The following is a 25,489-nucleotide window of genomic DNA, read 5'->3' as shown; positions in this document are numbered from 1 at the left end:
GCAAAAAGAAAAGGAGTACTTGTGGCACCTTAGAGACTAACCAATTTATTTGAGCATGAGCTTTCGTGAGCTACAGCTCACTTCATCGGATGCATGCCGTGGAAGCTGCAGCAGACTTTATATATACACAGAGAATATGAAAAAATACCTCCTCCCACCCCACTGTCCAGCTGGTAATAGCTTATCTAAAGTGATCATCAGGTGGGCCATTTCCAGCACAAATCCAGGTTTTCTCACCCTCCACCCCCCCACACAAATTCACTCTCCTGCTGGTGATAGCCCATCCAAAGTGACAACTCTTTACACAATGTGCATGATAATAAAGTTGGGCCATTTCCTGCACAAATCCAGGTTCTCTCACCCCCCTCCCAAAAACCACACACACAAACTCACTATCCTGCTGGTAATAGCTCATCCAAAGTGACCATTCTCCCTACAATGTGCATAATTAAGGTGGGCCATTTCCAGCACAAATCCAGGTTTTCTCACATCCCCCCCCACCCCCATACACACACAAACTCACTCTCCTGCTGGTAATAGCTCATCCAAACTGACCACTCTCCAAGTTTAAATCCAAGTTAAACCAGAACATCGGGGGGGGGGGGTAGGAAAAAACAAGAGGAAATAGGCTACCTTGCATAATGACTTAGCCACTTAGTTACTCCACTAGTAACTAGCTGCATTCATTAGCATAAGGTAGTTAACCATTCAAGCAGTTCATAGACCGTCTACTACAAACTTCAAAGAAAAATTTAGACAATGATATTAGTACACCACAAGTTTCCTCTAAATGTTAATATTCCTTTTTGATCTCTTAATCAATAGAATATAGTAACAGACAAGAACAGAAGTTTATCATCTACAAACTCAACAGATATATGTAAACACAGACAAATACAGTTAGTATCTACTTCTAATTCTCTGACAATATAGGTTTACATTTAAAAGAATTAAGGCTATATCTACACTACAGACTTTACAGCTGCGCTGCTGTGAGGTCTCCCGTGTAGCCGCTCTATGCCGGTGGGAGAGAGCTCTCTTGCTGGCATAATTAAACCACCGCTAACGAGTGGCAGTAGCTATGTTGGCAGGAGAACGTCTTCCGCCGAGATAGCGCTGTCCACACCAGTGCTTTTGTCCGTGAAACTTATGTCCATGACGGGGGTGGGAGGTTTCCATGTTCCTGACAGACAAAAGTTTTACTGACAAAAGTGTTAGTGTAGACAAAGCCTAAATCTACTTAACCTGGCTTTGATAATGATCTACAAGAAATAGCCCTGTTTACCATTTCAATACTCCTCTAATGTATTATTAAAGGTTGATTTTGGGTCACTTAGCCTGCTGGTTGCTTAACCCTCACTGGCTCAGTGGCACAGGGCAACTTCCCTCTTTTTCATTTTGTGTCCATTACTTCCCTCTAGCTGCTCACCTCAGTACTATTCCTTCGGAGCTGCAACCCTCCTGTCTCTTTGAGTCTCTAAATTTCTCTAGAAGGGCAATGATCAAAACAGTAGGAATTTCTCTAAATCTCTTTGTACCTTCAAAGCCTCATAAAAAAAATCACGTCTCTATTTGTGTGAACAGTCAGAAGTTGCTAAGATCACCTCGAAAACCCACAAGAAAAATCTCCAAGATTCCTTTCAAAGTGCTGGATGCTCCAGAACTGCAGGATGACTTCTACCTGAACCTAGTGGACTGGTCTTCTCTCAATGTTCTCAGTGTTGGCCTTGGTACCTGTGTTTACCTATGGAGTGCTTGTACTAGCCAGGTAAGGCATGGCCCTTTCCTTGCAGCTATAGGAGAAAAATGGACGGCAGGTCAGTTGGATCGGCCTTTGTGTTTTATATTCTGCTGCTGTACTTTTTCCAGTACCCTGGAATGTACCATCTATGCCAGGAGTGGCCAGCCTGAGAAGGAGCCAGAATTTACCAATGGACATTGCCAAAGAGCCACAGTAATACGTCAGCAGCCTCCCAGCACCTCCTGCCCACCAGCAGCCCCACTGATCAGCACTTCCCCATCCCTCCCCGCACCTCCCGATCAGCTGTTTCGTGTCGTGCAGGAGGCTCTGGGGGGGGGAAAGAGCGAAGGCATGGCAGGCTCAGGGGAGGGGTGGGGAAGGGGTGGAGTGGGGACAGGGCCTGTGGCAGAGCAAGGGGTTGAGCAGTGAGCCTCCCTCTGGCACATGGGAAAGTTGGCACCTGTAGCTCCAGCCCCAGAGTCGGTGCCTAGACAAGGAGCCACATACTAACTTCTGAAGAGCCGCATGTGGCTCCGAAGCCACAGGTTGGCCACCCCTGATCTATGTGGTGCAACATACTAGTGCTCTTAGTTCCAAATACCTAATCTGCTAGGCAGCTAATCTCTTTAGTCCTAATTTCCATCTTATTTCCTAATTTTCAAGGTGACCCGGTTATGTGATTTGTCTGTGGAAGGCGATTCTGTGACATCAGTGGGCTGGTCAGAACGGGTCAGTATAATACTACCACACAGACCGTTAAGATATTCTTTTCAGAGATTCTGAGCACCCAAAGCTCCTGTTAACTTCAGTTGCATTTGTAAGAGCTCAACATTTCAGAACATCTGATCCTCAACGCTAGAGTCCGATAGGAATACACCGTGTCTCATGCTGGAGTGAGAACCACCTAGATTAAGTTCAGTGAGCAGCATCTGACCTCGGTCAAGAGATGCCGAAGAGCATTTCTCTCTCCTTTTTTGTTAAAGCCTAAGATGTATGCGCTTGAGGCATGTGCATCCTCCCCCTCCCCCTCAAAAAAAAAAAGAAAAAAGCACCTTACCTGGATAGCAGGGATGGACCTGGACTGGTCTGTGAGTGTAGAACTGCCTCCTAAATTGACTACAAATATATCTGTATGTGAGTGAGCCGTGCTCTTAGAGAGAGGTTATGGTCTACTGCTTGTTCTGGAGAGATGGTCTGCATGAACTGATGTGCTTAGTGTCTTTGCTCCAATTACTCTCCGTAGTCCTGTCATGCCAGATTTGTCTTCCTTGTTCCAGGAAAGGCTTGGGGTAAAAGAGCCCAGAATCCTACTAAAAAGTCTCTTGTGAGGCAGAACCTCCAGGTGCTCTATTTGATGTTCTGCATAGTGCCATGAAATCCTGCCTGGCTGGTTGGTTGAGGCCAAAGTGATGTATCCCATTGCAGAAGAATTCAGCAACATTTCCCCCATCTTGTTTAAACCAATAGCTTCTGCGAACAGGTATTCGCTGTCCCTTTAGCAAGCACTCAAATGGAGTTTAGAGTGGAAGACAAGGAGTCAAGACCGCCTCCTGGGTTCTGTTTCCAACTCTGCCAATAGCTCACTGTATGATGTTGGGCAACTTTTTCACTAGGAGGGTGGTGAAACGCTGGAATGCATTACCTAGGGAGGTGGTGGAATCTCCTTCCTTAGAAGTTTTTAAGGTCAGGCTTGACAAAGCCCTGGCTGGGATGATTTAGTTGGGGATTGGTCCTGCTTTGAGCAGGGGTTTGGACTAGATGACCTCCTGAGGTCCCTTCCAACCCTGACGTTCTATGATTCTAAGTCACTTAATGCCCATGCCTCAGTTTACCCTATCTGTTAAAACCGCTTGGGGGTGTAAAAAAGATGTAATTAGGTAATGATTGTAAAAATCTTAGCGGGCCTTGGGGAAAATGTGCACTAGAAAGAAGTGCCAGTATTATCTGTCTTTAAAAGGATCTATTGATACTTTTCAGTTTTCATTTCTACAGCAGATCTTAAGTTACTGCAGAAATTGCATCTTCATTCAACTCATTGCTGATTAACAGATGGCGTTCCTTTGAGCAGGACAGATCTTACAAGATGTGTAATCTCCAGGGATGATACTCCTACCCCCATCTGTTTGCCTTTTAGGGGCTGAGGGCTAGTCTTCACTATGGGGAGATTGACATTGCTGCAATCAATGCAGTATGGATTGATTTAGAGGGTCTAGTGAAGACCTGCTAAATCAACGGCAGAGATCCCAGAAGAGTAAGGGAAGTCAACTGGAGAGCGTCTCCTGTGGACATGGCACAGTGAAGACACCGGGATAAGTCGACCTAAACTGCGTCGACTCCAGCTACGTTATTCACATAGCTGGAGTAGCGTAGCTTAGGTCGACTTAGTCCATAGTGAAGACAAGCCCTCAGAATCTCTTGTGTGGCTCTTGGATCTCTTTGTACGTCTAGTTACTGACTTTATTGATTGCAAGTTTTCTTTTTGTGCATTTAGGGCAACTTGGTAGCAGTTGGAACTCACAAGGGCTTTGTACAGATCTGGGACGCAGCTGCAGGGAAGAAATTATCCATGCTTGAGGGTCACACAGCCAGAGTGGGTAAGGAGGAACAGGAGGCAAGAGGGCTGAAGTTTACCATTTGAAAGTGGCATTTGCTAACCTAGAAGAGGGATCCCTTGAGGCCATGTTAATATTGCAGTATTGCTATAATTTATGATCCAAAAGGGAGTGTGGGAATTGTCAGTCCTGTCCCACCCCTACACGCCATTCCTTCCCCAAGCCTTCTGTGAAATAGCTTTTTGTTTGTGTATAAGAGTCCTTTTAAATTGCACTGGCCTGCTCTTGGGGGTGGTGATACTATGAATCATCACCACATACAGTTGCGGAAGGTGTTGTGTGATGAGGCATCCTAGGTGTGTTCTGTTAATACACCTTGTTGAATGTCATTGGTTTCAACTCTCCAGGCTGGCTGCTTGAGGATTCCAGTTCATCCTGCTTTTCAGGGAATAGCTTTTACAAGTAAGCAGTGTGGATTGGTGACCAGGTCAGGGGTTGGGAGTCAGGACACCTCATAAGTTCTGTTTTGATGACCTCACACAAGTTGTTACACCATTTGTGCCTCAGTTTACCCTGCTGTAAAGTGGGTATAATATGAACTCCCATAGGTTTTGTATATGTTAAAAACTCTTTGATCTTCCAACAAAAGTTGCTCAAGAAGAGATTTGTGTAGGCCTCCTCTGGTTATAGTGGCTTGATACTTACCCCTAGGAATCCTGCACTGACAGCTGCATGGAATTTTCACTCTGTTCCTTTGCCTGCATTACAGGTGCTTTGGCATGGAATGCAGACCAGCTTTCTTCCGGCAGTCGGGACAGAATGATCCTTCAGAGAGACATCCGGACCCCCCCACTACAGTCTGAGCGACGGCTTCAGGGCCACAGGCAGGAGGTGTGTGGGCTGAAGTGGTCCACAGACCACCAGCTCCTAGCGTCGGGTGGAAATGATAACAAGGTAAAGTACTGATTGCTATTGGTGTAGGCCTTGGCCTCATCTCTGCACCTGCACTCCTAATCTTAAAAGCTGCCTTCTTTCAAAGATATGTCAACTTTTGAATTGTAGCCTCTCATCTGAAGATGCCTTTTTGTTACTAATGAGACGATTGACAGACCATCCATATTCCCCCCACCCCAATGTGGCTAAACTAGACTATCCTACAACTTTCTAGTATCTGTCTTAAGTAAAAATTAGTAGGGCAACTTAACTATCCTTTGTTGCTCCGAATGTGCTTGGGTACCTACACCTGTATGTTTGGCCTGAAGGATGTTAGATTTCAGTGAAGCTGGTTTAAACTGTCTCCACTTAAACTTGAAGTTAGGCAGTGTGCAGTGAAGGAAGTTTGCAGTTTTAGATAACTTAGTTTACACTGAAATTCCCTTCTGCACGTTTGTTTTGTTTTAGCAGGCACAACTCAGGTTTACTATTTACCAGCGAACAAATAATGGTTACATATGGTACCAAGAACAATTCTGAGAGCACCTTGGGATAGATTCCTGCACAATTAACTCCCCAGACACTGGTGTGATGGAATATACTGTATCCCAAGCTCTTTCAACTTCTTCTCTCTCTTCCATTCCTTTCCCACTGCCTGCCCACCCCCCACCGGTGAATGAGAACAGATTATGACTGGATTATTTACAAAGTCTTGCATGTCAAGAGACCAGAGCACTGCACATAGCCCAAGTGACATGAGTTTGTAGCTCTTAGTCTAGCCCCAAAAGGATCCCTGAGTTGAGCAGGTTTGGCGATCCCTGAGGGAGAGGCCCCAGTACAGGAATCGCTAATCATTAAGATGTAGGTGCATTGGCTGAGCTGTGCAGGGCAGTCTTCACCAGGCTGGGCTTTAGCCGGTGCTGTCTCCTCGGTTTGGAGGGCAGGGGAGCCGAGGTTGGAGTTGTATGTTAATTAGTCTTGTTTCTTCTCTCCACCAGCTCCTTGTGTGGAATCACTCCAGCTTGAGTCCTGTCCAGCAATATACAGAGCACCTAGCAGCAGTGAAAGCTATTGCGTGGTCTCCACACCAGCATGGTCTGTTGGCCTCTGGTGGTGGGACAGCTGACCGCTGCATTCGGTTCTGGAACACGCTAACTGGGCAGCCCTTGCAGTGCATTGATACTGGGTCACAAGTGTGCAATCTGGCTTGGTCCAAACATGCTAATGAACTAGTAAGTTCAACCATGGGGTTGGAGTCCTGCTGCTGAGCTTTCATGGATCAGGAACTGTCAGCGCTGACTCTCTCTTGTAATTCTTGTGTCTTCCCCCTACAGGTGAGTACCCATGGATACTCGCAGAACCAGATTCTCGTCTGGAAATATCCCTCATTAACCCAAGTAGCAAAACTAACAGGGCATTCATACAGAGTCTTATACCTGGTAAGCTATAACCCATGCCCTTTGCTTAGTGCTCTCTTATATTGCTTCTGCTTCTGCTGCGACTGGGTTGTGCACTGAGACCGAACCCAGACTGGCTAGTACTGGTGTCTGCTGGTTCCTAGCTATCCAGGGTTTGGTTAGTGAAACAAACAAAACTAAACTTCACTGCACTCAACAGGAGCATTTGAGATCTGGCAGTCCCTGCTTGCTGACACTGGAGTGAGGGATTCTTCTGCACTGCTTGACAAAAAGTGACACACATTAACCTTTGGACAAGCCCCAGGTTGTCAAACTCCAACTCCTCTCACTTCTGAGGAGCACAGATACCTGGTACAGCAAACAGCTCTTAAGGGAAATTTATAAAAGCCAAAAGCTTCTTCAGAGTTAGAAGACTTTTTTTAATCCTCCCCCTTATTCCACCTGCTATTTTTCCTCTTCATGGTTGTGCATTAAAACATTCAGTTCTGTTTAATCCAGTTCCATCTCTTGATAGCTATGTCTCTTACCTGCTTTGTTCTCCCTTTCATGGTACTTGAGGAAGCTTCAGCACAGAATGGGATCAGCTGAGCTTGTCTCATACTGTTTTAGACACTGTGGCTAGTTCATTTGTTAACAATGTGTAGGGGGATGTTGGCATCTTAACAGCTTACTTCTGGCTTTATAAAGAGAGGTGCGATTCCAGAGATAATGTGAATGACCCTTGTGTACTCTATAGCAGCATAAACTGAGATTTGTTTCCATAATTCTGTATCTTACCTGTGGCAATGGTGATGAGGCAGGAGGAAAGCAAAGGCAGGTGGGCCTGGTTCACCTCCATTAGAGAGAAGGAATCGAACGTTTGTATTCTGGTGTGGGGGAGGCCTCCATTTTAAACTACCATTTAACGACCTGTGAACATGTATTTTGAAGACTGTGTTTTCTCTCTTGCCTTAGGCAATGTCTCCTGATGGGGAGGCCATAGTTACAGGAGCAGGAGATGAAACCCTGAGGTTCTGGAATGTCTTCAGCAAAACCCGCTCAACAAAGGTAAACTCGCTAGTGTATGTGGATAGTTAGTTCCTGTTTCTGCGGCAAGCGCTGCCCAGTGAGGGAAGCTGTGGATCTTCTATCCAGCTCTAGTCACTTGCTGTGTGACATTGGACAGTCACTTCACTGCTTTTGTATACCTCCACTACCTATGTGTATAATGATCAGACACCCAATGCTTCTCTCTTAGCAGCTGTGGGGATTGAGTCTTGGTCAAATGCTAAGGGGTTTGTGATTCTCACTTGAAAGTAGTGATTTGTGAGGCCTCTGTGCACAGAATACGTGAAGTAACTAGCACAACTAAAGGCCCATGGGTCTCCATTTCAGGGTGGGTATCTACATTCTTAAAATTGAACTGTTGGTGGTTATGCTGGTGCCATGCCACACCACTGATTTTAAGTAGCAGTGGTGTAGGGTGTCCGGCTTAGCCTGTTCCTTGCTAGCATTTTAATACACTATTGCAGTGTCATTTGTATACGTATTCTTCAGTTCTGGCACAATGGCTTTAGGAGACAGGATCAAACTCCCTTAAGTCTCTGAGAACCGTCACCATTCCAGAGATGACTTCTCCATGGGGGTCTGGAGGGCTCTTTTTGAAAAGTTAGTCTCCAGGCATCTTGAGCAGATGTGGAGAGACAGCAGAGGATGCCAGGAACCGAGATATTATGTGGAGGGACCACAGAGAGACAGAGACCAGCAGTTTCTTCATCTGGTTTCTGGTGGCTCTGCTGTAGGATATACACAGCAATCCCTGTTTCACAGAAACTTGTACTGCAAAACTAGCCCATACCATCTTCTGCCATGCTCACGCTCACCCTGCACCCTGTATACGTGCATGGGCACAGGAAGGTTGATCTCTGACCAATATCCGACTCGGGCATGCTTATGAAGGTTTGCCCTCTAATGTTGGGCGAGCCCCAGACCATTTCCCTTGGCTTGGTTTGCCTCGAGCCCTGGCTTCGTGGCAGAAATGAGTGTGTGGGGGGATAGGGCTGAGGCAGTGTGGTGGAGCTGTCTGCGCTCAACTCATTTTCTCAGTGAATATTTAGAGTGGGGATCTTGGGTTCAAAACTTTTCTCTTCATTTTTTGCAGGAGTCTGTGTCTGTTCTAAATCTCTTCACCAGGATACGGTAAACTCTGTAATTGCACACCAGGGGACCCCGGCACGATGTGCCAGGAAAAAACCACTAACTTGGCTTGTATGGAACCTCTCGCTATCAACCAGAAGAGGGGAAGGGGAGTGCCAGTGGGTTTGGAGGCTGGACTTTCAAGATTCTTCTTAAATACATGATTGCGAACCATATTGGACAGTATTTGGGGTGGGGTTGGGAGGGTGATGCAATTATCAAAGGGTTAAGAATATGACATTCTTCATAAAGGGGAACAGGTGCAAGAGGGAAAAACTAAAGTATCTAATTTTATACATAGGGTAGAACTTGTGTGATGTGGACCATGATAAGGAAGACTAGGCCAAGGGCATCCCAACTGCTGCTTTGTAACCTCTGTGAGAGATGAGTATTGTGGGAGGTGGGATTTGTTTGTGAGAGGTTTGGAATGCTGCTCTGGGTTCTTCATCATTCTCTGATTTGACACAAGTCTGAGTTAGTCAGACTTGATCAAATTTTATTGGTGGGAGAGGACAAAAAGTTAGAGCTGGGAAGAAGCCTCTCGAATGTAGAGTGGGTATTGTTTTTGCTTGGCACTAATATTCCAAGTAGAAAAAAGAACTGCTTATTTTCCTCAGGCACACAGTTTTCTCTTCCGTTTAAAGAAGTGACTAATACTTGACATGGACGTTCACCTAAGAGTTTAATTTTCAGCACGCTTAGTATCTGGCTAAAAAAATTGAGCTGAGAATTTTTTAAAAGATTTTAACAGCAGCTGCCTCTTCTGAAGGAAAGATTACTGCACAATCCAAAGATTATTTTTTTAAAAAGAATTATTGATATTACACATTCAAAGCCGGTCTCAAGACTTTTAGTTTAATGGGGAAACAATGGCTTTTTTTAAAGACCCAGGAGTATTTATTTAGAGCTTTATGCTGTGCCAATTATTGCAGACTGATTGCTGCAGTGTCTTTCTGAGGACAAAAGCAGTTGAGATGGATTTAGAAAGAAAGACTATTGTGGATCTGTTTTCAAAGACAAAGGTTCTGTAAGATTGTTGCCTGTCTTCCACATGGGACGGAAGAAACATCATGTGTATGGAAGTCTGTGTGCGAGGGGTTCTAGGCAAGGGAGAAGTGTTGCTTTTTTTTTTTTTTTTTTTTAAACTTCAATTAGGTCAGAGCCAGAGGCCCATTTTTAAGTTTCAGGAAGAGAGAGATCCTGCCAGTTTGTTGAAATAATGCAGTGAGGTGTGATGCTAAGCACTTGTGTGTGTGTGTGCGTGTGTGTCTGTGTCTTGCTTTTAATTTAAAGAGACGCTGTTATGCTTGCAGCAGCCAGTTCCTGTCTACTTTGTACATGTGCCAATGCTCGTCTGCTGTGCATCGGGCTGTTCGGCCCACCCCCTCGCCTCCTTTTGTAAAATGTTTGGATGTAAGTGCTGCCTCTTTCTTCTCTTGGCTGGTGTGTGTGTGGTTGTGTATGTGTGTGTATATAGACCTTGTCCTCTTGTACATAGTGTGTAGGCAGATACCTTCTTGTGAAACCATACTGCCTGGGTTGCAGGGGGGGAGGTGTGGGAGGCAGCTGCTTCTCTAGAGCAGCAGTGACTCCTTTAGAAAGGGCAAATTTCAGGTAGCAAGTCTGGCAAAGAGAATTGCCGTGAACTGTGATTCCATTTCACTACAGCCTTGACCAAGCGTGCCATTTACAGCTAGTGCGTGGATGTTGGTCTCTGGGTGCTACAAGTGCTTCTCGAGGCTTGAGTGTGCCCGGAATACGCTGTGTTCCTTAGCAAAACTGACGGCCTTGGAGCTCTTGAAGCCAAAAATGGGACCTGCATATTCCCATCGCCTCCTTCCCACACTCCTCCGAAAAAGCGTTTCATCACAGATCCGCTTTACTCTGGTTCTCTCCACAAAATTCTGAGGCACTGTAAAAATGTTCTGCAATGGCCTCCTGATTCCTCTCTTGCTGCTTGTTACATGTTTGGCATCCTTAACCATCACATCGCTAACGCACTGGGGAATTGTTACCCTGTCAGATCGTTAAGCCAGGCACGCATGTCTGAATTGAAGGCATCACTTGCAGTGAAACATGGTCTGTCACGGGTGCCTGTTCCACCCCCTGGGGCAATTATAATGGAGAAAGGACCAGAGGAAAGTAATGCATGTCTTAAATCAGTGACTGGGAGGAGGGGGAATATGGCTGCAAGTTACTTCTGTGGCTTAGTTTCTCATTTGCGATCTGTTCTTTGGGATAACTGTTCCCCAGACCCCTAGCTCAATGTCCAAACCACCCACCAAACGTTTTCCTCCTGGAGAAAAATCTTTAAATGGAGAGGAACCAGGAAACCATCCCTGAAAGGGGAGTAAATTTGTCTCTGCTCAAGCTGTGTAAAAGTGCTCACTTAATGAGGAGAGAAACTCGGAAGGTGTCTGATGGTGTGTGCAGGCGTGGTGGGGGGCGGGAAGGAGAGGTACAGGCTAGGTTGTGCAATGGTCCTGGTAACTATACTGACAGTAATCCCCTCTGCCCGCCCCAATACCAGAAGCTGGAGAGGAGCAAGCTTTACTGTTTGTCAGGCATGTGATCAGCCTAGGCTTGTGCGCCCTACATCAGAGAGCCACCCTTGCTGAAGCAGCTGGTAAAAGGAACATTCGAACCCATGGTGAGACGAGCTTTGCTTTTTATTGGGGAGGATTTGCTTTGGAAAGGAGAGGGGAGCAGACCCTCCCCTTCCTTTAGGCCTGCAGCGTTGGGTTTGGTTTTGAAGTAATCCCCAGGAATATAATGGGGCGTGGAGGGAAATTAGAAATCTAGATGCTCTGGCATCTGTGCTGCGGTTACGCATGGGAGCTTTCTTGTGTGTTGCACTGAAATCTCAAGCAGAGAATTGCATTCGACAGAGATCTTGGTCCAGAGGGAGCATCCTTCGGTAGGCTCAATGTGTCATTCTCTGCTTCTAACAACACGCCCCTTATTTCTGTCAACGCTGTTTCAAAACGATCGCGCTCCTAATCCTCCCCCTGCTCGGAAGGCTGGGCTAACGCCTGCCTTGGGAGCAGGACAGGTTACTTTGTGTTCTACTGTTCTGCTTAGCAGGGATGGATAGTTGATTCCTGATCCCATAGCTGGTTTATGGTTGAATGTATCGGCTACCTGGTTGGAGGGGAGGAGAGCAATGTTAAAGAACGTCTTTAGTGGACATAAAAAAATACCAGCACAAATTTCCCCGTTACCCATGCAGTTGCCAAAGGAGGTAGTTTGCTGGGGCCAGGGGAGTGTCCTCAAAAGGTATCTTTCGGGGGGGAGGGGGTGCTGGGGGCATTTGTGTCTAGAATCTCATGTATGCAACTCGTGTGAAGCGATTGGCTGTCTGGAGTGTGCTCAATAGTGTTGTAAATGGAAGAAAAAAAACTTGCGTACACTTATTTCAATGTATGAACCATAACGTTTCTGACTTGTACAGTTCAGGCAGTTTGAAAGGTCTCCCCAGAGTTTATGCAGGTAAATTCTAAGAACTTGTGGCGTTGTTACATATAATGCATCATATGGTGGGGGGGGGAAATATAGAGACCGTTGTAACTTTTCATGTAAAGCAATGTAACTGGCATTAAATACATTGTGAATTTAAGCCTGGTGTCACTTTCTTTAAAGCTTCATGTGAAACTTGTGAGTGATGTTATGCTTTAAAGTGCTGTGTGGATCCTGGGCTGACGTTCCGAGTCCCGGTGCCCCTCCGGTGGGGCTTCAGCCCTGTGGGAAGTGCGCCTGGACTGAGGGCTTCAGCCCCACGCGAAGCACCTTGGCACTGAAGCACCCCCTTGCAGGGCTGAAGCCCTGGGCCTCTGTGAGCCCTGCAGTCCACTGAAAAGTCTCCAGATTTGGACTGGGGACTATCTATTGACTACCCCCACTGTAGATGTTAAGCAGTGTTTGACAGAGGATTTTTGCATCCACCCTGCGTAAAGAAATGAGTGTCACTTGTGTCAAAGGAAAGATTTAAGAGACCAGATGGGCGATACTACTGGGGAAATGGGCAAGTGCCCTGGACAAGGCACTGCACACCGGGAGACAGAGCCTGTGTTGTGGTGGTGGTTGAACACTAAAGGGCGGGTGACATATTAAACAGCGTCTGCAGATTAGTTGTAGCCTAGTGCATCCCAGAATATTAGACAGACAAGGTGGTAGTGGTCAGGTTATAGATGGTGAGACCTCCCATATTATCTCACCCACCCTTGTCTTACTAAGAATAGTAATCCATGCAGCTGTGTGCGCCAAGATGGGGACAACCAAATCCTCATGCTTCAGGACATAAACAGATCACAGGGGTCAGGAAGGAATGCTTTTCCCAGAGGTGCTGCTGGGCACTGTGTATAGATTGGGCCGTTGTCTCCCTTTGAAGGAAGAAGTGCAGATTTCAGTTTGCCCGTTGAGAGCACAAGTGCCCTTTGTGGAGGAGAGAGGTTTGAAATGGCTGGCTAAAGCACCAGAGCTAAAGGAGGGTTTAATCTTCCCTTGTGAGTTGGTAACTGGCTCAAATACTTTGTGCTTGCAAGAGAGAATTTAGGGAGCTGATTGCTGCTGGAGTCCCCGTACCTCACTTTTCTCCTGTGCTTGGCTTGAGCTGCGCACTATCTGCCCTACTCTGATGGGTGCGATGCCGTACTAGGCGTCCTGTCTAGGCGGGTGGGGTGCTGCTGGGAGGCTTCTCTGCTGGAGGGAGGATCTTGTCATTGGGGTGAAAACTGAATTCCCTGCAGCAAAAAGGCTACCCAGCTATCCTGCCCTCCTGCTCTGAGGGTTACTGACGGCAGGGGTCTGTGCGTTGCCCCACAGGCAGGAATGGATCAAGAAAAGCGACTGACCAGAAAGTGTCAGTCAGGTAGGCTGCCCACTGCTATAACACCCCCCCACACACACACCTTGGCGGGGGAAGCATTGCAAATCCTAGCAGCCCAGCCAGAAGCGTACATGTGTGGGAACTGAACGAGGCAAACTCACAAGGGTGTAATCGAGCCGGGGGTGGGTCTGTGTGTGTGTGTGTGTGTGTGTGTGTGTGTGTGTGTGTGTGTGTAAAAAAGCAGAGTCTGGCCAGATCGGATCCTAGGGCACCCTGCCTTGTTGTACTGAGAGGAGCCAGAAGAAGACCTTCCCATTCCCCCAGAGGGAATGGTCCTGAATCCCGCCCCCAGGGCAGCTGCCCTAAACCTGCCACTCCTGGCAGAGTCTAGCTGCTTCCTGCTTTGCCAGCCTGGTTGCTAGGGGATGGTTGCCATGTTTTGTGTTGGGCAACAGTAGCCCAGAAAGATGACTGGCAGCAGCAGTGAGCCGGCAGCAGCCCAGGCAGGGGCAGCGTGGCCTGGACAAGGCAGGCACAGGGGGCATGGATTTGGAGGCAGACCGACCATATGTCCCTCAGGGGACGCTGGAGACAGACTTCCCGACACCACTGTACAGGTGAGAGGCTTGCCGGCGTCCGACTGCAGGTCTCTGTCTCTTGTAATACCTGGAATCCCTCGCTGGCTGGTGGCAGTGAGAAGCGGGGCTGGGAGCCAGGCCCTCCTGAGTCCCAATCCCAGCTCAGTCACTTTGCCTCTCTGGGCCTCAGTTTCCCCGGTGGTAGAGTGGGGATGATGATCTGCTCCCAGAATGCAGTGAGGGGGTCTGTGACGGAAGGTGAGTAGCACTGAGTCTGCCAGGCAGCCAAGCTGGCGCCAAGAGGAAACCAAAATACCTCTTTGGTGGGGATGGGAAGCAACCCTGAAACCAACGGTCTGCTGTACCCCTCACTGCTGGCTGTTCTCCCTCATTACCAGGTTCTCAATGGACCCCTGCTCCCATTCCATGTAAATCTTGGGCTCTTGTATGTTGCGTGTGGCTGACAGGCAGCCTTTGCCTTCTTTAGACAGCAGTTGGTTACTCACTAGCATGTGCGTGTGCCCTCTGACCCCTGGCCAAACCTAGGACACGTGTGCGCATGCGTGTTCTGACTGCTAGCTGAGCCCATGTGGGTGTCCTAGGGATCCCCCATTCTCCACTGTGGGAAGCAGCTTTCTCTGAGCTCCTGCCCCAGCTCGCTGAGCCCTGACCCCAGCAGCCTGGCTCTGAGTTCCCTGTGTGCGCTCCCTGGAGCAGGAGACAGGTTGGCCCCACGTGTTCTCTCCCTGTCCCACTGGCCAGGCGATCCCTCCCTCAGCGGGAGATAGTGCAGTGACGACTCCTTTCTGCCCGCAGTGACGAGTACCTCACGCTGCACGGGCCCCGCAATGCCCCCATCCTGAAGCAGGCCGTGCGTTGGAAGTGCACCCCCATGGGCCAAGATGCCATCTCCCAGACCTGGTACACGGGGCTGACCAACAGCGACAACCGAGACGCCTGGTACACGCTCACCAACAGCCTGAGCCGCGAGGCCTACCACCGCTGGGCCCGCTCCCATGCCGAGAGGGAGCGGAAGACCTTGCCCCCTGGTAAGGAGGTGGGGCTGGGAGTGGGGGCTGCGTGCAGAGACAGAGAGCGCCAGTGTGCGGAACTTGAAACCCGCCCTCGGTCTCGTGTCCTGCACTCTGCCTGTCTGCAGATCGAGACAGTTCCCAGAGCCGTTCACCACAGCGGGACCCACCAGCCACTAAACCCTGCGGCTGCCCCATGTCTGCCTGCAGCCCGCGGGAGCCCCTTGCAAAGGCCTGCACAGGGTGACAAGCCACTGTCAAAATGCCTCCCCTGGGGCAGGGCACCAGCCGCCTGCTTCCAAAACTCATCCCGTTGATACCAACAGCTGGCTCCTGTCATCGCCCGGGACGGTTCTGGAGAAGGTCTCACTCTGCAGACGGGCACGGTGCTGAGCAAGGCCAGGCGAGTTTTCCCACAATAGAGTGCAGCACCAAGAACCGTGGGGGTGACCCCAGTGTTCCTAGCACCTTGCCCAGGGGAGTGCAGCCCCAGTGCGGACTCAGTAACTGGGGGTGAATGTGCCGGGTGGCTGCTCACTTCTGGGTCTTGCACTATGGCAGAAATCCTGGGTTCCATTCCTAACTCTGCCCCCAACTCGCTGTGTGACATGTGGGCCAATCACCTAACCACTCTGTGCCTTGGTTTCCCTACCTGTAAAACGGCAGCAAGAGCTACCGGGCAATGGAGTCATGACGCTAAATGTTTGTACAGCCCTTTCCATCAGAGGATCTCAAAGGCCGATAATGATTGATGATAAAGTTTAAAACGTATTTCCACGCCAGCCTCTCTGAATGCTCCCCTCACGCCGGGTTCCCAGCCGGGGCTATGCTGCTCGGCACTGGAATCCAGAGGAGAGCAGGGGCCTAAACAGAACCTACCTTGAGTGTCAGAGAGCAGAAAGCTTTCATTGGTGCTGTATTCCTTGAGGCATTGGGCTCTTGATCGCAGCTTGCTGGCTGGCTACTTATGTGTATTGTCCTTAAGACGAGTTTGTAGGATGCTGGGAAATAGAACATTGACTAATCGTCCTTTTCAAAAATCTCTGCTAAGGCTTGTGGCGGCAGGGGACCTGCCTCATGTTCTGTGTCCCCAGCCCCCAGCGCACAGAAACTGCGGTCACGGGCCCGGACTCCAATGGCATGGCAAGAAAACCCTGCAGCAGCGAGTCTGAGTCCAGGGCTTCAAACTCAGCCTCGTGCTCCAGGGCTGGAAACAGCTGTACAGATACTCCCATTTGCCTTCTGAGACCCACCCCTTCGCCGGGTCCCAGAGCTGGAGCGGGATAGTCAGCACAGCTGTTTTCGGCCCGGGAGCGCAAACCCTGGGGGCACAGGGCTGTAGATCTGGCCTCTTACACGCACTGCCAGGTGGGGGTGGGAGGATTTGCAGTGGAGACATGCCCCAAGGCACTTCGCTAATTTAAAAAAAACTACTAATAATGTCACTAAATGTGCTGAAAGAAACCTGACTGATTATCTTGCAGATTCTTCTCCTCTTGTTTGGCTAAATATGTGTTAAACACACGATTGGAGCAGCCATTTAATAATAGCCCCAACCAATGCCCTAAAAGCTCCGGGGGCTGTCTGCTGCCCTGTGTCTGCACAGCACTAGCTGCAGGGTAACGGGGCGTCAGGCCAATTAGCTTTCAGCCCAGTTCTGCGCTCGCTCGGCCCTGGCGTGAGAGCCGATGGGATCGGTGCAACGGGGGAATCAAGTTTTATAGGCCATGGGAGTCTCGTCTCTCTACAATGAAGACAGAGGTGATGTGGGTAAATTCAAATTAATGGCATGGGGCATCTTTCCGTGCCAGGCTCCTTTTAGGGAGTGAGCTGAGCGTAGCAATGGCAACCTGCCTACATGATGAGTTTTTAGTGAGTGTGTTATCCTAGCACCTGGGACCCCACTGTGATGGGCGCGGAACAAACACCGACCAAGGGGACGCTCCCTGCCCTGAAGAGCTGACTGTCCAAGATGAGAGCAGTGGCCTAATTGCTGTCAGGTTTTTTCTAAAGGAACGTCTTGAGCTGACCTTGATTCCCAGGCCGGGCCGATGGGACCCCCTCTAACCATGCGTGTGCGCTGGAGCCTGGCTAACCGGCCCTCGTGGGAGTGGGGGAAGGGATTGCTCCAGAGCTGCTGTAGCCAAGGCCAGGGGAAATGCAGGATTTCCACAGAGGCAGCGTCAAGGCTGTGCCGTACGCAAGCGAGGCTGTGGGCAGTGATTGGGGGAGGGAGGTCGAGGGTGCCCCAAGGTTATGGGAAGTGGGAGCAAGTTGAGGCTTTGATGCTCTGCATGAGTCACGCACCCATTGCTGCTTCTGCGCATTTGCCCCTTGTGGGAACGTGCCAGGGCCCTCGGGGGCACGTTGGGGAATCAGGGCCGTGCTGGACACTCGGCGTCAGTATGATGCACCAACAGTCCAGTAGAGGGAGCTCACATTCTTTGTGCAACAGCTGGAAGGACCTGAACAGCTGTGCAGGGAAGGTTGGTACCTGCGTTTTGGAGGTGGAGAAGGAGCTCTCCTCTGCACTGCGGCAGGAGGCCCCGGGGCCGGGACACCACGGATCAGGGCATGAGGCAAGTCAGCACAGACGGATCCATGCTGACAGATGCACGCTGACTGGGTGTGATGCAAAATTGCATCAGCTGGGCCTGAGTTTCTGCAATGCAGGGGCTAAGAACTCCTTCTGCCCCCTTGCCCTGGCTGCTGCTTTGCACATACCCCAACCTAAACCCTGTCTTTCCAGAGCCCCGCTCCTCCCTCTTTGGGGAACGCGGGCTCAGCTTTGAAATCTCTTGCGCTTCACGAGAGGGTTGCAAGACACAAAGGCACTCGCTTGTGACCTCCTGGGAAAATCTCCTTGGGGGCTGAAATTTTCCGTGCCAGGCCCTGTCCCCCTGGTGACTCCTTGGGATGTTTTGGGGAAATCAGTTTTCAAGTAACTGACAAGCTGAGGCAGTGGGGAGAGGGGCCAGGGAAATGTCTTTTCTATGCATTTAAAACCAGTATTTTGCACGAGGCTGATTGCAGTATGATTGAGGTGTAAAATGTTACCCTTTGCATGTGACGGTGCCTAACCAGCCAGTGGAACCCCTTGCCACAAGACATTAACGAGGCCCGGAGTTTACATGGTTACAAGAAAAGGATCACATTATCAAGACTAGCCAGAGCTGTGTTAAGTAGGATAAATAACTATAAGGCAGGGGAACCTGCGGGTTTCAAGGCACTAGACCCTCGCTGACTGGCTGAGCTCAGCAGGAACATTGCCTGTTGTGAAGATCATTCCCACACAGTCTGTCGTGGGGTTTGCTGGAACATGCTTTGCATCTCCTCGATCCACGCCTGGGCCCCATCCCGGTGACTCTGCTCAGCTTGCTTTTCTCCAACAGCCTATGCCCAGCACCTGCGGGAGGTATCGTGGTATGACCCAGTGGTCCCAGCTCAGTACTTGGAGCCCAGTACCAGGTGGGGGGCCTTCCTGTGGAAAGACAAACCCGTCCTCGGAAAGGAGTATGGTAAGAGCTTGTGGCTTTGATCTCTAGGGCTGGGGGGAGTGAGTGGGCAAAGCAGGTCACTGACTCCCACCCCCTACGGACCTTTTGCTGCTTCTGAGTCTTCTCCTTGTCCCCCCCTCCCCACACACTCACGCAGGGGGCCCAGAGGCAGTGTGCTGGGGGACTCCTGGCTTCTGCCCCTCATGCTGCCATCAACTCCCTGCAAGACCTTGGGCAAATCGCTTTCCTTCTCGGGGCAGGGCTAGTGATCTGGCCCCTCCTTTGCTGGGGGGGCTGGGGGCGAGGCCCGGAGCAGTGCTAAGTCTCATGCCATTAGCCTGAGTATGTTTGTAAAGGGGGAGGTGGATTCGGGTGCAGCTTGGCCCCTGTCCTGTCCCCATGGCCTCTCACAGGTGGGGCACGTCCCTTCTCCTGTCCCCCAGCTGCAACGCAGGGTTAAGACCTGCACCATCCCGAGCGCCCTGGGGAAGGCGTGTGAAGGGGCCAGCAGCGTTAAATCAATGGGCGAGGCCTGGCTGCTTCCAATGTGGTTCTCGGAGTCTCTCCCAGGCCCCCCACTCACTTGCTCTCTTCTCCCCTCGACAGTTGTCAACCGTAACCGCGCCAGCAGTGAGCTGAAGGGCCACGCTGGCTACGTCCCCTGCTTGGCTGCCCACAGGCCTGCCTTCACCACCCGGGACCTCCGCACCTGGCCGCTCTTCAGCGCCCAGCCCTCCACCAACCAGTAAACGCTGCTCTGCCACAGGCTGCCTCTGGGGGGCTGAGGGGAGCGAGTGGGGCTGCCAGGGGCTCTCCTGGGAGTCCTGCTGCAATGAGCCTGGCTCTGGGCTCGTGGCTGGCTGGGCTCGTGGCCAGCAGCCCTGGGGACATGGAGTACCCGTGGCAGGCCTGTGTCTGCGCAGGCTGAGCTGGCAGCAGGTCCTGCCCACCCATGCGCCCGCCTCCAGGGCCGTGCCACCCCCAGCGGGCTCCCCCTCCCGCCGGGAGCACACAGCATCGCCACACGGGAAACTCCCGGCTGCCTTCCCTGCTCTGCCCAACCCCTGCCCCTCGGCCGAGCCCTGGGGCCGGAGTGGGTGGCAGCCAGAGGGGTTAGCAGCGACCCCCACCCCCGAACTTTCGTTTCTGCCCCGGGCAGGCACCGGCGCTGCGTGTGGGCAGGGCAAGAGGGCTCCTGGCTGGTTGTGCTCCCGGGCTGGGCCCAGGTTCCCCTTGACATGCACTTACTAGGGTGCTCTCGGGCTCACCCACCACCCCTAGTCCCCTGGCCTCCCTTCCCCTGGCACAAGGGGCCAAGGGCAGAACCTGCTCTGGGCTCCTCCCTACACTGGCTTGGGGCCTTGTAGGGGATATGGCTGATGCTGGGCCCCCAGGCTTGCTGCTCTGTTCTTCCTCGGCAGCATCATTGCTGCCCTGAGCTGGCCGTGCCCGGGGCAGGGCTCACCCACCCTCTCACCCCTGCTTTGTTCCCACTCCAGGCAGCCACAGGGGCTGATAACAGTTCTGCCCCAGCCATGAAAGGATGAGCAGGGCCAGCAGCTTCCTGAGACTATCCCCCTCCCCTTGGCCTCCCCCCCCCCCCCCCAAGGCCTCTCCTGCCTGGGCAGCTGGGTTTACCTGGCCCTCCTCCCCACCCCTGCTCTCTCAAGGACCCACTCACTCACCAGCGCCCCCATCCCTGGCTTCTCCCTGCCCAGAGCCAGTCCTGGGAGCTGGCAAGGCAGGGGCCCAACATCCCCCGGGGTCCAGGCTGGAGGGTCCTGCTGCAGGGCAGGGGAATGGTAGGGATTCAAGTGGCCCCCATCCCGTGGGATCCCTCTGTTTTGGGCTCCCAGCCCTCCCTGTAGGCCTAGAGCTTTGCTGCAGACACACGAGTTGGAGTGTGAGGCTGACTTGTCTTTATTAACAACAGACCCCAGCCCTTTACCCCACCCTCCTCTCACGGACCCGGGGGCTTGTGGGGGACGGACACAGGCAAGCTGCCAGGGTCGGCCGACAGCAGCACGGGGCTGTAGGAAATGGCTCATCCTGCTGGTTGAACTCCAGGGGTAGGCACAGTGCCCACACGGGCATGGGCAGTGTCTGGCGTTGCCCAGGCTGGGGCACGGCCCTGCGGTGCTGCCCCCAGCCTCTCCCCAGGCATCACCTGGCTACCCCGACTCTGAGCGCTGGCCTGCAGCACTGGAGGAAGGAACTGTGCCAAGCTCAACGGAGAGCAGGGGAGGGGCTGGCTAGTCTGGCCCATGGGCACAGGGCGCGAGTCTGACCTGGATTCTCACCCCAGCCTGGGGTGGGTGGCACCAGCAGGTGGGTTTGGGCCCTTGTTCTGCTCTTGGAGCCGGTTGGGCAGTGGGGTGCTGGGCTTGGTTCCTGAACGGGCGGGGGCCATACCCCCTGGGTTCAGTGCTATGACACGGACCCCCAGCCCCCTGCCTGTAACTGACCGGAACCCATGGCCCACCCACTGCCAGAGTCCTCCCAGCAGCTGCAGGGGCTGTGACCAGTGGTGCTAGGGGACCCCCCCCCCCACGGCTGTAGCAGCAGCCTCATCTCCCCCAGGCCTGGCTGGGGCCCCTGGAGTCTGACAGCAGCAGCCCCCCCAGCAGCCCGTGCCCAAAGGGAGCCCCGCTGGGGCCCAGAGCGTCCCCGTGACACTCAGTGCTGGAGGAGTGAAACGCCATAGGGAGGTCAGCAGGAGACTTGTCCTTGCCTCTGGGGCCCGGCAGGCCAGCACCCTTGCACAGCTACTGTGACAGCCATGCAGCTGCTCACGCGGGACAGGGCTCCCCTCCCGGCCCGGCTGGAGCTGTGATCCGTGTTCTCGCCAAGGGCCCCAGGCGGAAGCCGAAAACGCCCCTTTCCTTTTTGGCACAAGGACGCAGCAGCCGGACCGATTCCATCACGGTTTTGCTGCCTCAGCTGAGGGTTGCATGAAAGTTGCTTGCTCAGTGCAGTTCAATCCCTGCGTCCGGTACAGCTGAGGTTGCAAACCGTGTGGCTGAGTGGGAAGCCCGCGTGCAATGAAATCAGCTGCACCAGGGCTTCTGCAGGTTACCAAAGGGAAGCTGGTGCGCTATGAAACGCAGCACAGGGGGGTCTTTAAGGCACAGCGTTGAAGCTCCTGACCGCTCAGAAGGAGAAGTTCAACTTGTCCTCTGCATCCGCACTGCTCTGTCTGCATTTCAGCAGCGAGGAGTGGTTCCTGGTCCAGGCCTTGTTGGTTAATTTCCCTCCCCCAGTCTCCTTAAAAATCAGCCCCAGCTCAGCTGAGGGCAAGACACAGCTCAGGATGGGGGGAGAGCTGATGCGTGGCCATGGGATTCCAGCCCATTTTTAAGGGTGGCATCTGCCAGCAGGAAGCCTGGTCCTTCGGGGGCACGAGGCTCTGGCGCTGAGCGCAGCCTGACTCCGCCCTGGTTTCAGGTCGTCTTGTATCTTCACATAAACAAGAGAAAACTGGTTAAGCAAATGAGCGGGGCAAATTACTACAGCTGTGGGGGGCAGCAATATTGTGAAAAGACAGGCTGGCTCAGAGGGCACCTGGCGTGGGTTCAACCCCTCCTCCGTAAACAAATGGAATCCCCCCAGTTACTGGGGGGCCGAGAGCTGAAACTGCAGCCGACTCCCCCGGCAGGGGGTGGTAATGCCACCTTTCGTCCAGCTAACAAATCTCCCGGCAGGGTCCTGAGGCTGCGGCTGGAGAGTAACCCGAGGGCCAGCTGCAGACGAAGCATCCCACTGGTGCCATGCCCGCAGCCCACGTGGGCCAGGGCTCCTGGTGCAGCCGAGCCTGCCAGCCTCAGGCTAGTGGCTGCTCACACGGTGCCACAATCGGGCGGGCTGTGGTGGCTGCAGGGACACGGCCTCCCAGCCCCTGGGGATAACAGCCCGGTCGCTTCCCATCGCTCGCTGCTGACTAAATGGGGTGTAATTACTGCTCCAGTGCCGACCCTAGCCCCGATCACAGGCGCTGTTCTCAGTCCCCCCTGCCTGCCCCCCACAACCCGGAACTGCCACTGACCAAGGGGCTGGCGGGGGGGGGGGTGATGAGTGCCCCCCGGTTGGCATGGAGCTGGGGGGACAGCGCAGCAGGCCAGGAGCAGGTCCAGCCCCACCAGTGGGGGCTCTGGGTACCCCCTCGCCTTTGTTTCCCTACACGGTGATCGGGCACTAGCGAGGCAACCTCCCGTTAACCCCAAGCAGGTGGTGAATTGCACCCGGAGTGGGGGCCGTGGCTCTCTAGGAGGGGACAGGGAGGCAGAAAGCCAATTGCTCTGCAGCTGGGGCCCCCCTCACCCCATGTGAAATGAGCGTAAAGGGAACAGCAGGAAAAGGCCAAGCGGCTCCACAGCCATGGGCCCAGAGCCAGGGACTTGACACTCGTTTCCGCCCGCTAAAGAACAAACACAGCCTGCACAGCACTGACAGGAGCATGGCTGCCTGCTGCGCCCTGGGCCTGGGAGCCCGGACTCCTGGGTTCCATGCCTGGCCCTGCACCCAGCGCCTGCCCTCCATAGGGCCAACAGCTGCAGGCTCCAGTGAGTCCTGCGTGCCCCGTACCTCGGCGCCCAGTGTCGGTCGCAGACCTGGGGCGGCTCCCTGCCCGTTTGCCTTTGCTGAGCCTCTGCCAAAAGCAGGGGTTAGCGCCCTGGGGAATCCTGCCTGCTGCCAGGGCGTCGGCACCCTCCCCCGTTCGTCCTGCCCCCTCTCAGATGCTGGGCTGTGGGCACAGCCCCGCCGGGCTCCCTGCAGCACTGCCCTGGGCCTCGTGCCGGTGGCGTGACTGGGGGCTGCGTGTATCCAGTGGAGGCCCACAGGAGCTGGCGGATGTGGGAATACAGCGCTGGGCTGGGGGAGCCCCCTCACCACTTCCTGGGGGCAAATCACTTCATCTCTGGGCCTCGGTTTCCTCATTTCCCCCTCCCCCTCCCTCATGGGGCCTGTGCCGGGCTGGGGGCCCTGCCCCGGTTCAGGGCCGAGGGCGATGGGGAGGAAGGGTGGCCACTGTTCCCTGCCAGGGCCAGGGCTGAGTTGTGGGTCCCAGCAGAGCTCCCAGCTGGGAGCAGGAGCCAGGCACGGGCAGGGGAGGCAGAGACAGGCTGGGCCGGGGGGAGGAATCCCCCCTGCTCCCCTGGGTCTCTCCCAGCGAACCCCACTTAAGCAAGGGGCTCCTGTCTCTGGCAGCTGCTCCCCTCCCTGCCCCGGGGCCTGGAGGCCCAAGTCCCCAGCTGAGCGTGGAGGGCACATTCAGCAGAGAACCGCCGCGGTGACCGTGGGACGGCCCCACCCCAGCAGCTCCTCCAGCGCGGCTGTACCGCCCCCCAGCCCTTCCACACTCATCTCCTGGGTCTGTACAGCCCCGCCGGAGGACGGGGCTGGGGGCAGTGTCCGCCACAGCAGGAGGGCAGAGCCCCCCCAGGTAACGTGGGCTGAGGCAGGGATGGGGAGAGCACTGGGGCCCCAGGCTGGGTGGGGAGAAGTCACGGGTGGAGGCCACGTGCCCCCCTTGGTGTCCCGCTTCCTTGGCTCGTCGGGGAATTGAGATTTGGCTGCATGGACGTTACCGGCCCAGGACCCGATGGCAAACAGAAAATGGCAGGCAGGCAGTTCCTCACATGCCCCTTACTGCACGCCCAGGCTGCGTGCCACACGCCAGCAGACACCCAGCCCTGCGGGGGGCAAAGGACTGAGGGGCTTTCACTGGAGCAGATACCGAGGAGTCCTTTGGCCCACCAGGATCTAGGCATTGCCTTCCCCAGCTCCCCAGCAAAGCCCCCTGCAAACGGTGCAGTGCCGGCCCTGGGGTCCAGCTCCCGTGGCTCTGGGTGGGAGTCTTGACTTAAGGGCCCTGTGTTTTCCACCAGGGGGGCTGGGGGTCCCCCAACACGCCCAGCCAGTAGGGGCTGGCTGGCTGCTCTCTCTCCCCTTGTGCCAGGCCCAGCACAGACACCAGAGAGACAGCAGCCGCCCCTCAAACAGCCCGAAGAGGGGATGTGACCTGCCCAAGGAACCCAGGGTTTGGGGTCCCCACTGTTGCCCTGGACCATGGCTGGGAACGGGGGCTGGGGCCCTCCGCGCTTGCTGATTCTCTCCTCTCCCAGCTCCCCCCGCGGGGTCCTGCTACTCACTGGTGCTGCAGGTCGAACTCTGGCCAGGCCCCCATTGACATCAGCTGCTGCTCCAGGGCCACGATCCTGAGGCCGATGTACCCCGAGGACAGCAGCAACACCACCACCCTGCGGGGAGGCCCGTGTGAACAGAGAGAGCTAGGCCAGCCTGGCACACCGGGCAGGGGCATTCACCTGGCAGAGCCGGGCTGACGAATAGCTGCTTAGTGCCTGGACCCCAGGGCAGACTGCCCACAGGAGCTGGGTTTAGCCAGAGTAGAACCGCAAACTCCAAGCTCTCGTGTGATGGCTGGGAGCCGCCGAGCGTGGCACAGCCTGGCAGGGAGCTAGGGAATGCAGCAGGCTGCTGCCCCCAGGTGCCACGCACACAGCGAGAGGGTCAGTCTGTGCAAGGCACAGCAGGAGCCGGCAGCCAGGGCACCAGCCGGCCGGGGCTTCGGCGCACAGAACCAGAGACCGGCACATTCTGCCCCAGTACCACATCTCCCCTGTGCCAGGAGCACCAGGCTGCGTCTGGGGCACTGGAGCTAACGGGGGGGGGGGCAGGCACTGGCATATGGTGCCCTGCTATGAGCGCTGCCCAGTGCCAC

General features: G+C 53.6%; 3 protein-coding genes across 8 annotated transcripts in view; 2 read left to right on the top strand and 1 right to left on the bottom strand.

Moving 5' to 3' along the window:
* The window catches only part of FZR1 (fizzy and cell division cycle 20 related 1), a 31,399-nt gene extending 18,964 nt beyond the window's left edge, over positions 1 to 12,435 (top strand). For all 3 annotated transcript variants that reach the window (XM_073324697.1, XM_073324695.1, XM_073324698.1), the window contains exons 7-14: positions 1,585 to 1,768; positions 2,405 to 2,470; positions 4,233 to 4,335; positions 5,063 to 5,247; positions 6,225 to 6,458; positions 6,561 to 6,665; positions 7,599 to 7,691; positions 8,785 to 12,435. In XM_073324697.1, the coding sequence (XP_073180798.1) occupies positions 1,585 to 1,768; positions 2,405 to 2,470; positions 4,233 to 4,335; positions 5,063 to 5,247; positions 6,225 to 6,458; positions 6,561 to 6,665; positions 7,599 to 7,691; positions 8,785 to 8,826 (1,012 nt within the window). In that variant the 3' untranslated portion in view covers positions 8,827 to 12,435. The remainder of the gene's footprint in view (positions 1 to 1,584; positions 1,769 to 2,404; positions 2,471 to 4,232; positions 4,336 to 5,062; positions 5,248 to 6,224; positions 6,459 to 6,560; positions 6,666 to 7,598; positions 7,692 to 8,784) is intronic.
* A 1,638-nt stretch (positions 12,436 to 14,073) lies between these two features.
* On the top strand, positions 14,074 to 23,537 carry TEKTIP1 (tektin bundle interacting protein 1). The gene is made up of 4 exons (XM_073323889.1): positions 14,074 to 14,261; positions 15,039 to 15,271; positions 18,646 to 18,771; positions 19,357 to 23,537. The coding sequence occupies exons 1-4, from the start codon at positions 14,188 to 14,190 to the stop codon at positions 19,497 to 19,499; spliced, it is 576 nt and encodes a 191-aa protein (XP_073179990.1). The 5' UTR covers positions 14,074 to 14,187; the 3' UTR covers positions 19,500 to 23,537.
* The window catches only part of LOC140903111 (uncharacterized), a 32,208-nt gene continuing 27,365 nt past the window's right edge, over positions 20,647 to 25,489 (bottom strand). For 3 of the 4 annotated variants that reach the window (XM_073323885.1, XM_073323886.1, XM_073323887.1), the window contains 2 exons: positions 24,900 to 25,007; positions 20,647 to 22,206 (listed from right to left, as the gene is read on the bottom strand). In XM_073323885.1, coding sequence (XP_073179986.1) covers positions 22,191 to 22,206; positions 24,900 to 25,007 — 124 coding nt within the window. In that variant the 3' untranslated portion in view covers positions 20,647 to 22,190. The remainder of the gene's footprint in view (positions 22,207 to 24,899; positions 25,008 to 25,489) is intronic. The other variant, XM_073323888.1, reaches the window with a different exon arrangement.

Source organism: Lepidochelys kempii, chromosome 25, assembly GCF_965140265.1.
Source record: "Lepidochelys kempii isolate rLepKem1 chromosome 25, rLepKem1.hap2, whole genome shotgun sequence".
Lineage (NCBI taxonomy): Eukaryota > Metazoa > Chordata > Testudines > Cheloniidae > Lepidochelys > Lepidochelys kempii.
The sequence above is the reverse complement of the archived record's forward strand: the minus strand, read 5'-3'. Positions and strand labels throughout refer to the sequence as shown.

What these genes read in the sequence shown, in the direction of transcription:
- TEKTIP1 (XM_073323889.1), top strand. Translation starts at nt 14,188, where the DNA reads ATGGATTTGGAGGCAGACCGACCATATGTCCCTCAGGGGACGCTGGAG. An exon ending in GCGGAAGACCTTGCCCCCTG is followed by an intron (nt 15,272 to 18,645) that starts GTAAGGAGGTGG and finishes TTTCTCCAACAG; the next exon opens with CCTATGCCCAGCACCTGCGG. An exon ending in CGTCCTCGGAAAGGAGTATG is followed by an intron (nt 18,772 to 19,356) that starts GTAAGAGCTTGT and finishes TCCCCTCGACAG; the next exon opens with TTGTCAACCGTAACCGCGCC.